Source organism: Priapulus caudatus, unplaced genomic scaffold (assembly GCF_000485595.1).
Source record: "Priapulus caudatus unplaced genomic scaffold, Priapulus_caudatus-5.0.1 Scaffold252, whole genome shotgun sequence".
In the NCBI taxonomy this organism is placed as follows: domain Eukaryota; kingdom Metazoa; phylum Priapulida; class Priapulimorpha; order Priapulimorphida; family Priapulidae; genus Priapulus; species Priapulus caudatus.
Window position 1 is genome coordinate 23,025 of NW_014577313.1, and position 15,925 is coordinate 38,949.

General features: G+C 38.7%; 3 protein-coding genes across 7 annotated transcripts in view; 1 reads left to right on the forward strand and 2 right to left on the reverse strand.

The window, feature by feature from the left end:
- The window catches only part of LOC106808082 (coagulation factor XIII A chain-like), a 15,154-nt gene extending 12,301 nt beyond the window's left edge, over window positions 1-2,853 (reverse strand). The window contains exons 1-4 of the mRNA XM_014810647.1: window positions 2,694-2,853; window positions 914-955; window positions 633-772; window positions 172-354 (exon numbers count right to left, since the gene is read on the reverse strand). Of these exons, the coding sequence (XP_014666133.1) occupies window positions 172-354; window positions 633-772; window positions 914-955; window positions 2,694-2,752 (424 nt within the window). The 5' untranslated portion in view covers window positions 2,753-2,853. The remainder of the gene's footprint in view (window positions 1-171; window positions 355-632; window positions 773-913; window positions 956-2,693) is intronic.
- Window positions 2,854-3,079: 226 nt separating this feature from the next.
- LOC106808075 (NADH dehydrogenase (ubiquinone) complex I, assembly factor 6-like) lies at window positions 3,080-8,054 on the forward strand. Of its 4 annotated transcripts, none has more exons than XM_014810632.1 (8): window positions 3,080-3,205; window positions 4,200-4,299; window positions 4,574-4,696; window positions 4,917-4,973; window positions 5,100-5,202; window positions 6,399-6,532; window positions 7,289-7,390; window positions 7,702-8,054. In XM_014810632.1, exons 1-8 carry the CDS (start codon window positions 3,084-3,086, stop codon window positions 7,885-7,887), a joined length of 927 nt encoding a protein of 308 aa, XP_014666118.1. In that variant the 5' UTR covers window positions 3,080-3,083; the 3' UTR covers window positions 7,888-8,054. The 4 variants fall into 4 exon arrangements, with proteins under 4 accessions (XP_014666118.1, XP_014666120.1, XP_014666122.1 ...); XM_014810636.1 differs by having other exon boundaries at window positions 3,118-3,205; window positions 4,244-4,299; XM_014810635.1 differs by having other exon boundaries at window positions 3,126-3,205; window positions 4,159-4,299.
- A 373-nt stretch (window positions 8,055-8,427) lies between these two features.
- LOC106808084 (39S ribosomal protein L39, mitochondrial-like) lies at window positions 8,428-15,611 on the reverse strand (the record flags this gene model as incomplete). Of its 2 annotated transcripts, XM_014810649.1 has the most annotated exon segments (8): window positions 8,428-9,727; window positions 10,096-10,143; window positions 10,882-10,953; window positions 11,370-11,517; window positions 12,745-12,925; window positions 13,539-13,638; window positions 14,097-14,245; window positions 15,414-15,611. In XM_014810649.1, coding segments are annotated over 8 exon segments (1,019 nt in total), but the record flags the coding sequence as incomplete, so codon positions are not given.
- Between the last annotated feature and the right edge of the window lie 314 nt (window positions 15,612-15,925).

Genomic DNA, 15,925 nt, shown 5'->3' on the forward strand with positions numbered 1-15,925 from the left:
CCCTCCCCCTTCCTCTCCCCTCCCCCTGTTTGAATTTCATCCTGGGGAGAACCCTGGCACAGGAGACATGAAACGTTATTTTATTACAGTGACTCGCAAAAGCACGATGCTTCCCGGCGTGCTCACCTTCAATGCTTCCGCGTCCTCTTCCTACGTTAATTTTCCCCTCACCTGTCACAAACTGCAGGATGATGGTGTCGGCTTCCGGGTCGTAGTTCCGGGCGAACGTTATCGTCAGCTCGAACGCCTGCCCGCGCCGAACGACAAGCTTCTCCGTCTCGTACTCCTCGCACCAGTGGGCGCTGCGGTTCTCCTCCAGGTGCGTGTTCACGCTGACGACGCCAAGCTGCGTTGCTACGGCGACGTAAACAAACAGCATGGGGATCTTGCAAGGGGCAAGGAAGAACATGGGGCTGTGACATGCCAAATGTAAAAAAAAGCAACTAATCGGACATTGTAATTTTTCCAACGCAGAGCGACAGCGCGAATCCGCGCAGCCGAGCAATCAGGGGCCTCGTAGAAATCGACCAATCAGGAGCCTCGTAGCATCCGACCAATCAGGGGCCTCGTAGAAACCGACCAATCAGGAGCCTCATAGACGTCTCATCTCGCGCCACAGCTAAGATGTTTACCTTCCTTGCTTTCTTCAGCGATCTGCTTCAGGACTGACGCGTTCTCAAGGAATGCCTCGTCCGCCATTTCGACACGTCTCCCCACCAGATTCTCTTCATGGCCCAGCTTGGCATCACGACGAGTCCTCGTCGACAACACACTGCAAAATAGGTGGCGCCGCGGTAAGTACCTTGCGACCTGCAATGTCCTGTACAATAGTGATTTTAAATGTTTAGTTAAAAAGTTAGTTATTGTGAGTTTGAGATAGATACCAAACAAACACTGCATAGGTTTTGCATACCTCCGTGCTGCTGTTGCTCCCAGACGACGCCGTTTCGGAGATCTGAAACAGGGGAAAGCAGAAAAATATGTTCAACGTATCCAATAGGTGGCGCCACGATATTTATGTTGACTACATTTATGAATCTGTTAACGAATATTATTTTTTATAGAAAAGAAAAGAGCCTAATCCCCGGCTATCAAATTGATATATCAACTTTACCGATAACAGCATAAAACCTTTGTACTTTCCTGTTTAACCAGAAAGGATTAGACAGAAATTTGTTACTTAACTACATGATACTCCTTGTAAAAGGTTCATGTCAATTACAAGATTACTAATTCTAATTACAAGATCAGAATAGAAAAGTGGATTCAAAGAAGACCACCTATGTTGAGTCAGTACAACATTAGAACGCCCACTATAATTTTTGCAAATCCGTATAATAAGCTATATAGCCAATTTTTGAAGTATTTCGTGAGATTTTGCTATGTAAATAAAGCTGTACTCGAGCAGAAGGCTCGTGATTACAACAAGTAAACACTGGGCTAAAACAGATACAAAGATAGCTCTAGAACTATAGCCCTTCGCTCCGCCCCAGGGCTGCATGAGCGAAGGGCTATAGTTCCTCCTTCCGATGGGTAGATTCTCCGGTATATCCCCCTCCTGCGGCGGAGCGAGGGGTATAATTCTAGAGCTAGTACAAAGAGGCGTATGGTTGTGTATCTGTGCTGTGAATTTTAAACAAAGCAAATTGTTGATGATTTGGGCAGCCACGGTTTCCTAGCTTGTCAATATTTCCGTGAGTTTCTGCAGTGGCACTTGCAGTAACATTGTGTGATCTAGAGGAGTATTTGAACAGTGCATTAATGTGGAATTATTATAATTAAGGGATATAAAGTACAGAAGCATTATAATTTGGTAATAAAATAAGTTTATTTATTTGTAAATTCACTGCTCGAATTACGAATTGTGTCACTTCATTTTTGAAACCGTGTAAATGTGGCTGCAGGTTTTAGAGATAATCTGTAACCGCAGCACACAACATTACATGTAATACTAATAGACTAATAGTAATACCTAGTATACACCCATTGACAGTTCTGCGCCTATGTTCTGCGCCATTAGTTACGCATCTCCGCGAGAGCCCGGATGTGCGAGTAAACTCCACCATATTGTTTATCTCGATGCGTTATCTGCCTTGCATACGCAGGTCGCTCACCTTTGTGTCGAAGAACAGTGCACGTAGCAGGGAATAGAGCACCGATAATGGATGACCTGAGTGACATGACACTTGATACATTTAAATTATGGTCAATGCATGCTCTAAAAGTCTTTCTTAAGCCAATACGATCCGTTTGAGCAGCCCTTCATACTAGTACTACACGTTAACGCCATTGTTCGCGCATTTTACTCGCGCTTTCTGGGACGGAAACTCCTCCTGACCTTTGACCTTAGGCTAAGCGCATGCGCAGTGTTAAACTGTCAACGGGTGTATTAGTACTCAGGCTATTGCACAGCCACAAGTTCAGAGTGCACTGTTACTGCGTTAGGTACGGTAATCACCGTAATGCACGCCAAATACGTATAGATTAAATTGGGGTATCATATATTATTCTAGCTGTGAAAAAATTTGAGGAATTTGCAAGATAAAAGAGTTCGTTTAATTGTAACTTAAACAGTCTTGAAATACTAAATATATGACCGTATATCATTGGATCTAGTTGCAGTAGTGGCGCAGTGACCATGCCGACAAGACCTTTTTATTTGACACGTTTCTGCACTATAGAGAGACACTTACTCGGCTGTATCCGACCCTGACGCTACTCTTGCCCGGACCCTGGGGCTTCTTCTCACCATGTTCAATGTTTTATCATGCAAAGCAGCTTATATAGACAAAAATTAGGTTCGTGAATTTGTGCAGTCCCTACAAACTTTCAAAACAGGCCTGTTTCCCTCACTTGATTGTCGAACAGTACGGATAGAATTGTTGTTTATGATATTTATTTATTACTTTTATAATTAATAATAATTTTAGATAGTATAAACTTAATTATGAAATATATATCTATTTGCAAAAATAGTAATAGAATTTAAAAGTCCTAATGTAAAGTTAATAAATCATGTATTACGTACACAATGCGTACACGCGATGTATACTTGTTTTACGCATTTCAGCATGTCAGCCACCATGAAATTAGTGCATCGAAGCTCAAAATGTTTAGGCAAACATGGAATTACACGCATTTTCCAACGATTTTACGCGTCACAAACAAAGAAAACGTCAACGGATTACTGTATAGATATCGTCAGGTATGACTAGATGCGTCGTCGTATTTATGTGAGCTAAATATACTTTTGACTTTCAGTATTTTGATTTAAAATTTGTCCTATTTCACTAAATTATTAGGATTAGCCATTTAGGCAGTGTTAGGGGCATGTCAATTAATTAATACGAGTAAATGTCAATGTGAAGTCTTACGTTCTCACTTTGTCACGGGGTTTTTCAATCACATGAAATGTCTATGGCCAGGGCATTATGTATTTCTCGTGCATTTCACAAATATAAACAGGAATAAAAATTATTTGCAAAAACGTGTTTGTGGCATTGTGGCATGGCAATTTTGCTGGTGCGACATGATCGCCATGCAGGTCTCAAAATCTTGTTTATACTACTACTAGTACTAGTTTAAAATCATCAAAATGAACTAATATGTGGGATTTTGCGTGTATATGACTATACTCTATAGTAATAGTATATATATGTTGCGCACAATCTTCCAATCTGCGCTATTTCAAGATCGTGTAGCGCTATCTACCGATCGGCAGACAGCGCGGCAATCTCGAGATTGCGCTGCGCAATCTCGATCAGCAGCATCCTTGCACAGTCTAAAATATAAACTCCTCTTCTAAAATCTGAAGTAGGAATATAGTTTTTTCAATAGAGTAGAAAACGTTTGGACCGTATATTTTAGTTTGTTTCATGTACCTGTGGAGTCTTGCGCAATCTCAAGATTGCCGCGCAATTTCAAGATTTTAAGAATGTGCAGCGAAGATTGCCCGTAATATATAGATTATCATTATTATCATATTTATCAAAGCATTTATTGAGTACATGCCCCCTTACCTCACTGATACCTAACTAGTAGCAATAATTAATAGTGTAAAATTTCTAATAAAAGTCAGTTTAGTCTGGTTAAAGCATCAAGGGTTACACCGAGGCGGTAGAACTAATCTGGTCTGCGTTCACATCTGCTTCTGTTCAGTGTGTAGGTGATTACATTTTACATTACAACTAAAATTGCAGGAGATCCGACTATGAGGGATTTCTCTGTACTCTTCTGTTACCAGAGCATGGCAGAACATCTGCCATGGCAATCCGAGCCTTCAATGTGGAGATTGCACAGGTGCGAAAATATCTGCGTGCTGTGTTTGCGGTAAACGATCCCATTTTAAATTTACGTTAATCATTTGTTATCCTGTCATTTTCCCCTTCATTTATTGTATTTACATGCCTGTCTGCCCATTAATCCATCCACCCAATTGTCTATCTATCCAATCATCCATCTATCCATCCTTCCATCCATGATCCATCCATCCATCTAAAAGTTATCGTGTTGCAATAGTTTAGTCAAAGATGTATCTCCTTAACATGTTATTTATGTCTTTGCTTCATTGTAGGTACAAGACACAGTAACAAACAAACAAATTGGTCTGATGAGGTTGCAATTCTGGAAAGATTCATTAGACCAGTTATACAAGGAAGCAGCACCCAAGCAACCTGTTGCAATGGAACTAGGGAGGGTAAGCAATTATCTGTTGCTCTCATGTTCATGCTCCACAAAAGACCTAACCGAATTAAATTGATACATTTTTGAATATAATAACAGTGCAATATGAACTAACAATGTGTTGCCATACATTAGTATAGAGTTATAACTATGCTATAATTATTATGTAATAAGTGTTTTCAAATAGGCAAGCAAGGGCGTGTGACTTACATTCATGTTGTCTTTCATTCAAGGCAATTCACTCAAAAAATTTGTCCAGGCGCTGGCTCACAAAACTCATAGAAGCTCGGGTAAGAATTACATTTTTATCCGAATTTTTCTAGGTTTCCAATATTATCATTACTATTACTTCACTTGTTTGTGACTACAAGACACACATGTTCTGCTATAGACAGGTTCTCATTATCGTTTGTCAGGAGAGGAGTCTGGAGGAAAAGGCACCGATGACAGTCAAAGCTGTGGAGGAATATGCAGACTGTACATCGTCTGCCGTTATGTTCCTGGTGCTGGAAAGTGTCGGTGTGTAGACATGTCTGTGTATCTTAATATCGGTCAAATCTGCACATCATACCATATATATCGTATCCATCTAATCACTTTCTTACATTGTGTTATCTGGAGTCAAGATAATAACACAAGAGTTACACACCCGATTCCCGCATTTTTAACCGATTTTTCTCATCAAAATTTGCCACCAATAAAGAAGCAAGTGTATACGTTCCTCAGCTTATTATGACCACTAATTACTCACCTTCGTGGTACTGATATTCGTTTACATATATTTGCTAGCGTATTGCTGTAAATCGTAATCTTGCACGAGCTGAATTCGCACAATTTACCGCTATTGTGTAGAGGTGTTAAGCCAAAATTTGAAGCTATAGTGGCGCCAATATTTAGCAACGGACTGTTTCCAAATCATTCGTGCCCCGATAGGGGTTTAATGTACTTGATTACCTGCGCATGCGTAATGTTATACTTACTGCAAACTACTACAGAGAATATTGTTATTATTGTATTATTACTTTATATTAAAGTAATAATACAATAATAACAATATTCTCTGTAGTAGCTTGCAGTAAGTATAATATTACGCATGCGCAGGTAATCAAGTACATTAAACCCCTATCGGGGCACGAATCATTGTATGTCAATTTCTTGTGTTGCGATCATAATAACTGAGCACGTCTCGCGGTTCCTCACGAGATCAAAATTCGAAATTTAGATTGTCTCTCAACCCTATCGGGGCACGAATGATTTGGAAACAGTCCGTTGCTAAATATTGGTGCCATTATAGCTTCAAATTTTGGCTTAACACCTCTACACAATAGCGGTAAATTGTGCGAATTAAGCTCGAGCAAGATTACGATTTACAGCAATACGCTAGCAAATATGTGTAAATGAATATCAGTACCATGAAGGTAATTGATTAGTGGTCATAATAAGCTGAGGAACGTATACACTTGCCTCTTTATTGGTGGCAAATTTTGATGAGAAAAATCAGTTAAAAATGTGGGAATCGGGTGTGTAACTCTTGTTATTATTTACTCTTGGTTAGAGTGCATAACAGTTAACAGAAATTTTTTTTATCATAACACATTGAAAGGTGTCAGTAGTGGAGAGTAGTGCAGGTTTTATAGCTGTTGCTCAATTAGTTGCATATAGATATTGAAATGGTACTTACTATAGTTGTAAATCTGAAATGTTTGCACTTGCAGGAATCAGGGATGTGCATGCAGATCATGCTGCCAGTCATCTCGGCAAAGCTCTGGGATTTACTACTCTGCTACGGGCGACACCTTACCATGCATCCTTACGTAAACTAAATCTACCGGTTGAGGTGTTAGCAAAGGTGAAAAACTATTCTGAAACCTCTTAGTTTTTTAGCTCAAGAAACGTTTGACCCACATGTTTAAAATTGCATATAGTTGTTACCCTTATGGGAGAGGTTTGCACGTCCTATTTTAGAGCACGCCAGTCGACCTACTTTCGAGCCACGTCCACTTTTTGGCAAAAATTGAAATGGCCATCTAGATTAATTAGATTTTGTTAAATTTTGGTATATGAATGTGTAAGGCTAGCCCCAAAACAGTTGTTACTCCTATGGGAGAGATAACAACGTCCTATTACGTGAATTTTGTCTAACTGGTCAACAACTCTACAATCATACCTAAATACGTGTAATATTGTGTTTTAGATTCTTCGTTACAGTAATTTGACTGGAATATTTTATTGTTTTTATTTGTGCGATATTCGAAAACCAAAATCACGATCATTTAGGCGTAGCGCTATCTCTCGTCAAAATTTCAGACTTTCAGATCTGAAACATTTATTTTCGCATCAAAACTTATGCATATATCATTATCAAGAGTATATAATGGGAGATATGCTATATAATGGGAGTTCTCCCATATATACTCTTGCTTTATATATCCCCTCTCCCTCTTCTATCACACCCAAGGTGAGCTAGTGTCATTGACACTTTTATTTCATGAAATGGTATATACTGTAAGCCATTGGTGAAATGCAGTAAGCTTCCACATCTTGGGCACATTTGTTCCAACGTGGGTGTATTTGTTTATAGCTTTTGTTATTGATGTTCCTTTAGCATAAAGTATCAGAAGAGCAGGTGTATAGAGGGAGCCAGGAGCAGGAAATGAAAGATGCAGTATTTGAGCTCGCCAGCCTAGCACACCAGCACCTAGATAAAGTATTATTATTATTGTTATTATTATTATTATGTATACTTCATTATTTGCCACTCAACTAGAGCATGCTACAGTAATAAAATTCGTATAACGAAGAGTGCTACTGAAGAGCACTTAAGAAATAAATGTAAGCTAAAAGTAGGTGTTTTGGCAGTGTCACTTTCACAACCATTTATGCTCGAGTGCCGAATTTAGCCCCAGAAAAAAAGGTCTCCGTTATTTGTGGCTCTTAGACCTCCGATTGCTGTTCCCTTTCTATAAAAGGCACCTCGTCTGTCAGCATCGTTGATGGATTGTCTCTTTTCCCTATTAGGCTCGCTCATTAAGTTCGAGTCTGCCACGACCGGCGCTGTCCGTGTTTCTGCCAGCCCTCGTCTGTGATAACTACCTGACTGGCCTACAGAGGGCGCACTTCAACGTGTTTGATGCAAAGCTGCAGCAGAAAGCCCACCTACTTCCAGCAAAGCTCTGGTGGAAAAAACTCAGAGGGACTTACTAGTCGCGTTTGTGAATGCCATAGAATTTAGACTGTATTATATGTATCGTACAAGAGAAATTACTGCATGCAGGAGCTGTCAACGAGTCAGAACATAGTAGTAGCTGTGATAACATTGTTTCCATTGTTTGAAGTGCCATAGTAGTAATATAATTATGTATGCATTTATAGCCATGATCTTTCCTATTTTTTGTTGCTATACGGAAACTTTTCATTAGGCCAAAACAAAATATAGGTGTGGTTACCGTTTCATGCCGAAAAAAAATAGGGTAGGTAGGTAGGGAAAACATTTTATTTTATTGAAACATTTTATTTACGAACCATGTCCGAAGGATGTGCGTTGTGCCTTTTGAAGCAGGAACTCTACAATTTTTTTTTTTTTTTTACTTTAAAGAAAATTGACAATAAAATGTTTAGGGTCGCTGGGAATAAATAGGGTCGGTCGGGAAACCGTAACCACACCTATATTTTGTTTTGGCCTTATCAAACTCTACACGGTTTCTGATCAGGAATAGCATTTCATATAGTATAGTACAGGTTATGTAATTATTAATTTTACATTTATTATCTTTATCATGCAGACAACATTTAGTTATTAGCTTATATAAATGTATACAATTAAGCTATCACGATTCATCCCTATTAACTACGTATTTTAAAAGTATAGGAAGGCAATAGTAATGTATAGACGGAAATTCCAAAAGACTCCGAGGTTCTTGTGTGCCAGTAGCGAAAGAGTACTCAGTTATTGAAGAAATCATGACAATGTGCCCCTCCAGGAAATACGCAAGGACAGGAAATACAGGAGTCACATGACTGCAGCCAAGCAGAACATTCACTGAACTGCATTCTGAACCAACAGACACTGATGTAGAACAGCATGCAGCTATCCTGAGCATGGTGGCAAGGCGTGGCATTCCAAAATAACATATTGTGATAGGTTTGCTGAGTATGGCCTTTTCTTTGAATGCATAATATCAACAGTATAGCACAGTGGTTCTTAACCTTTTTTCAGTCATGGACCCCTTGAGAATCTGGTAAGAGCGACGGACTCCTCCCCAGAAAAATGCACATGAACACAAAATTTTGATGCGCCTAGTTCATGTACCCCAAAATAGTCCATGGACCACAGGTAAAGACCCCTGCATAGCACTTCTTTCTTTTCCTAGATACTCTGCATCTGTGGATAATTCTCCTGCATCACTTTATCATACAGTGCATGTACATAAAGCCTATGATCTACGTTTAATCCATATTCATATACATGTACTAATAGCAGAATTACAACAACAAATGTGATAAACTCAATAATAACTACAGAAATCATGCAGCCATAAACAGTTTAGTTCAACATCATAACAGTTCCTTGTATTTTGTATCATTTTAATGTACCCACATGTAATATCCCTTCATATGAAATAACACTTGCTATGATTTTACAAGTGCTCATTGAATTTGCACAAAGGTATGGAAATATAGGAAGAGTGGGCACCTGATAAACAAACATTGCAAGAAACAGGTAACTACATTACATGAGAAGAATATTACAATATACAATTGCTCATGTTTCTTCAAAATCTGACTTCCAACCCCTGTCATCACGATCATAAGTTATTCTGCACGTTTCTCATTGCAGCAACCCATAATGTGAAAAGGGAAGCCATAGTTGTTCTAAATGGGGTAGTGCTACTGGTGGTATATAGATTGATATCCTATTCTATCACGTGGTGGCCTCTTGTGGACGAGATGCTCCGCTAGGTGGCAGGAATGGCTGCTCTATTGTTTGACTACCAGATATGTTGTCATCCGAACTTGGCACCTCTCCCGGAAGCCGCGTGGCATTCTGCAAATTAGTCAGCATGCTAATTTTGGAGGCTGACAATAACGATGAATCACGAGATCGCAAACTACATGTCTACATGTCGGATGACTTAGCAAATAGCATCAACTGGGTCATTCACGGGCTAACGCTCCATTAGGAGTGTTCCCAACGTTGATATCATTAATGGCGTAACCTAATTAGTGTCGTGACCTAATTAATGTCATTATATGTAGTTATACATTATATGTAGACCTAACCCTAACCTAACCTATAACCTAACCCTAACCATCAATGACATTAAAGTTGGGAACACTCCTAATGGAGTATCACCCAATTCACGAGAACTCCCCTACAAATTCCCGTAACATAGTATGCATCAATACACTCACATATTTAGCTGCTCGCTCTAGCAGTAGTTTCCAAGTCCAACTCCGAATCTGAAAACCGACGAGATCATATTTGTTGACGTATTGGAATAAATTAATGACAAATGTGCAAACTGATCTTTCTGCAGAATATAAAATTTAAAAATCCATGCAATAAACAGGGAATGAACTTCCTGTTTGGGGACAAATCTGCATGGATTTGTAACTCAAACCAACGATTCCACTCAAAGATTGACAAATATGGCATGCACAGATATGACCAAACATACGGCAGAATATCAGGTACTGGTAGGATAGCCAAATTTACTACAAGATGTACCCATATGGAATATCATTTTTTAAATTTATCAAGTATTGCAGGCATCACATCATGCATGTTTAACGTAAATGGTCGGACAAACATGTTGTGTTATTCGAGTTTCCCCTCTAATTTGAATTACACAATAATTATGAATAAATATTGAGCTGCAGGTACTGGTTTACAGTGTGCACACTTAAATTTACCAATATTTGGTAAAAGAACAGATACGGATATTATGCTTTGGGTGGTGTTAGCAAATCTATAACAAATCCAGGAGAAATTTACCCCTCCGCATTACTGGATTTGTTCTGAAATCCAATTCCTGAATAACTGACATTAACTAGTTATTACAACATTCAATTTACAAAATTCCACAATGCTTCGATTAGCCAGAGGAATTTATCTAATGGTTATAGTTGTTCAATATAATACACTGTTTGCATTTAATTCACTACATTTCCAATGCTAAGCTAGAACTGATAGCTTACTTTTAGCTGTGTTGGAAGTGCTAGACCTTGTACTCTATGAAGCCTACCAAATTTGGTATCGATTGGATGCACCTGTAAAAAAAAAAATTCAATAAAGCAAATAAAGGGTTGCCAAAACTGAAATGTGAAATTCTTGGGACAATCAGGAGTAGGTAAAAACTTTGCTTGTAAACTTCTGGTACGACATGAAAATAAAATTCCAGTAGTAAATGTGTAGTTTGTATGATACTACCTTAGCTATATGCTTGCAGAACATACACTATCTAGTGTGTTTAAACACACCACACTGTTGTTAGTGGCAATTTGACCCAATGCTATCAATCCGTGCATCGAAACTGTTTCTTCTGGTAGATGGAGCCAGGATATTACAATACATTTGACCACAACTGTGACAGTAAGCACATGATTTTGATACAATACGACCAACAACCTATGGAAATAAATCGAAATAGTTTCATGTGGTTAGGATTAACGATACCTGTACTTACTGCAGAAACCGCAAAAAGGCCTACAAGACCAGAGTTAGCAATCATGGGTCCACCGCTAATGTCAATGTGGTCGTCAAGCTTGTAGACGGTGACAGTGTTTTGGGACTTGGACTTTGCAGCGATATCAGGAATCTGTTCTAGTTTGAACCTATAAAGATTATCAAAAAAATATGCATCATTTAGGTTACCATAGCTTGCCATCACCAGTCAGGGGTTTAGGTTAAAGTAATTATTGCGAGAGTTTTCCAGTGTTTTCCCCACTTTCATGGCACCTACCGTTATTGCTTGAGTAACAGCAATTGTCTAGAGTAACGATAAAATGCCTTGGAACCTTCGTATTCACCAAATCATGCACAATTACAATTTTGCATTCTGTTTTGTTTACCGTTGCCATCTATCGGACTTTCTCGCGGTAGCCGCGAGACATCTATCACGGTGCAGCAATGCATACCACGCACCGTAGAAATCAGGTCAGAGTGTAAACACAGAGGTTCATACTAGCGTAACAGCAGTGTAGCTGCTTACTCATACCGCGTAAAATCTGTTATTAGAGAAGCTTGTGGATTACCAGTCAGATAGTAACACGGTAATGACAATGACAGAACGTGCTCTGAATTATTGACATAAAAGGTCAATAATATTTACCACACAGAATTGCACGCCCTTTTGTTTTAATTATGCACTCCGTTTGAAGGCGCCATTTGTATTTTGGATAGTCGACATACGATAATATTCAGAGCTAGTATGATGTGGTCAAATCCATTTTTCTATGCTATAACTGCATAAAATCTTAGTGTTTTTAATGTTGGTCTAATCAGTGATGTTTCTGATGTCAGGTGAGACTAAATTCAGCTATATTGAGTTTTTCTCAGCCAAAAATCTCGCAATAACCGTTTTAACACCAGTCCACAGAGTCAAGTACCCTGTTTTACGGTCGGACCTTGTCACTGGACACCAGCGGAAATTTGAGTCTTACTTCCAAAGTTACTTCCAAGTCCCTCTTTCAAGGAATGGAGTCCAATGCAAACACTTGACGAAAGAAAACACTAAACCACTGACTACCTTAGCTGTGGTGTTAAATTGTATAGGACATCATGAACACATGCAGAGAGGATTACATTACATTACCATATAGATCATGGGCTTTAGAAATGCTAGTGGTCCAAATTACACCAAATAAACATAATCTGTCTAAACTCACAATTGACAAAACTCTTCAATTACATTGCACAGCAATTAAGCCAATTAACATCCAGCCCTACAAGACCTTGCTTGCTTCTTTCTCTCTGAGAAAGAAAGCCTCATCTCTGCTCTGCCAAAATAGGATTGCTTGTCAGCTGTGAAGGCTTTGATGTTTCCTCACCAGTCAACATACCTGTTGTCAGCAAACATATCTTGAGCTACACTTGCATCGACTTCCAATCGCTCAAACACCTTGGATGATGTGCTCAAAAGCATATTATATCCTATCCGTGTCAAACAATTCCTTTCTTCTTCGTTCGGTGTCCAGTTGTCCATCTTCAAGTCAATATCACAGATGAAGCTCCCACTTCTTACTAACAATGAAAAACATTCAAGTATACAATCACTTAATCTTTTTTGATCTCAATGTTGCTTTTGTTAAATTTTAAATTTACTCCCAGTGTTTTTAGAACCAGGAACAAAGACACATTGAACGAGGCACAGCAAAGTGCGATTTAATAAGAATACGCGAGATGTTTTCTGTTGTAACTGTCCTATGACCAGACCATCACGCAGACTTACATTCCTACAAAGCTTTTCTAACAAATTACACTAAAAATTGCATAAATATTCAATTGAACTTGTGCAAAAATAAGCATCTTGTCCACACTAGCTCAGATCAAATACATATCAAACATTCACCTTGCAAAGACAGTTTATATAGTGATGGTAGAGCATTTGCATGCGATTATTCCTTATTATGTTGTACGTCACAGCTTTGTGAAGAAGGGGCAAGAAAAAAGTGCTGTTCACAACACGTTTTTAAAGCTACACATTTTAGCGAAATGATTTGAAAACACGTTGACCTGAGCTAATATTTTCTTACCTATTGTATGTGTGTAGACAGGCACAAAAACAATGTTACGATTATCAACTTTCAAAAGATTTGTAAAAATTTAGCGGGAATGCAGATTTAAATGTGCTTACTGTCAGGTGCCGGCCAACTATGTGGTTCTACATAGTATTGATCCTTGAATGCTCGATCCATTATGTACCCAAGTAGAAATGAGCCTGATCTCCAAAATGCCTATTTAGAAACAAACATGCAGCATGTACATACCCAGCCAAATTATGCAAGACCAGAGTTGCTCGACTACACTGTAAACATTTCATAGCTTTCGAAAATCCACATTTTAACGGATGACTCTGCGTCATGGAACATGCATTGCATGTCCATGCCTAAAGAATAGCAGTTGTACAGCATTCAGGTTATTTCTTAGTTATATTCGGGTTTACTTATGCAACATAATAATTTTTAGTTAATATGTGTAAAAATAAAAATGTGCCATTTTATACTTGTCAATAAATGCAACATTGTAAGAGCGCAATGAGGTGGAGAAACCCATAATGACTACAACAAAACACAATGGTTCAAATCTGGTTCAACAGTTATTTAGCTACATGTTTCTAATATGAGTTATTGCTCAATAAATCGTCATATAACCATAAAATTCTTCTGGAAATACGCTTCAAACACATATATACCTTGTTAACCATATTTGAAAGGTATGGTATTTGCTCTTGAAAATGCAGAAACTGTAATTCACAATCTTTCACTAGGGGGCGGTGCATGTCCCACGGTCGCCCATCTACCAACGCTAAAGCAGACCTGTTCCTCAACAATTCTTCCATATCTAAAATAATATAGGAAAGAATAAAGTACACTCAAACCTATATATATAAAAGTCATTCCACGATAGTGCCAAAACTATCCTTTATAGACAGATGTGCATTCTAAATGTGATTTCACTGTATAACTGTCACTCAAGTAAAACACCAAACACGTCCTTTATAGACAGGTGTCCGTTCTATAGAGGTGTGTCCGCAAACACGGGTTTTACTCTCTACGTAGCATATCTGTATGTAGACAAAATCAGTTGAAATAACAATGTCTTTTACAGCAATGCCTCAACATTAGGGGTGTAACGATATACCGGTATATCGGTATATTGCAATATATTTTGAAAACTCGATATATCGCGATACAACTTCCGGATATCGATATTTTACGATATACGGTGGTATAACAAGAAATAAATTACTTGACACTTGCCTTTATGTCTATATTGTTAATGGGCTCGAAAATTATGCACTGGCGGTGTATATATTACGAAAGCACAATGCGTGCACGACGCATACAGTATTACTGGTAAGCGGCCACTGCATGGAGCACTGCGCGGTACTACTGCGCGGGCAGAGTGGGGCAGACGTGTGCGCGAGGCACAGAGCACGGCAACTAGGGAGTCTATATATAGCCTATGCTCACCTGAGTGCCCGCGCGCGCGCGATACAAGCTGAAGCGAGCACCCACTGTTTCAGTTTCAGTATCCAGTATTAGCCAATTATGCAGCAGGGGTATTGTGTATTCCAGCTACGTCAGTGCCTTTCGAGAGGGTATTCAGTACAGCGGGTGACATTGTTACGGCACAGAGGGCTGCACTGTCAGCGGAAAACATTGCCGTGCTTCTGTTTCTCAAGAAAAACATGAGAAATTAAATCATGTCATATAATACAATATATGATGATATTAAAACCATCAAATTGTTACTATATCATGCATGGTATACACTTCCCAATACGTATTGGAAAATATTGCAATACGGTTTTGTCGTATTGCAATATATTGCAATACGGTTTTTGGTCGCAATACTCACCCCTACTCATCATCATACTACAAAAACTTGCATCAACACATGTGCAGTTGTTGATGAATTGTGCAACTGCCATGTTAATATAATATGCACTCAACAATGTATAACAGGCTAACTTTTAACTTATACATTCAGGAATATTCACACTCACGCATTGCACAGTTGTATGGAGTTGACAAGCCCCTATTCATGATCAATGTTGTGTCTTCCGGATGCCCTTTGAACTCCACTTTGATCTTTTCGACTCTTGTTATAAGAGACATCTGACGCTTCTTTTCGGCCACAAATGCCTTGTTCCGCTGTTTCCGAACCTCTGTATTTGTAAGACAACTCTGTGACGAAAACCATTCTGACAAAATGAAATAAACTTCAATTAGCTTTTTAGTTTTATGCAGTGCTTTTTATTGCAAATTGTATCTAGCCAGAATTATTTGTAATAGTCATGGACCCGTGCATGGAACCAAATAAAATTCACATTATTAATGTGGTTATATATGAGATATAACCGCAAGATATTTCCAGGACAAAACGAACAATTACACTTTTCTAGAACAAGAAGATCTGCTACTAAAAAGAAGAAAGTAACCATACACTCTTTCAGTAGATGAGTTCGTAAAGAGAACTTTTTCTGATTTATTTGCCGAGTAATCTGTCGGAGTATTT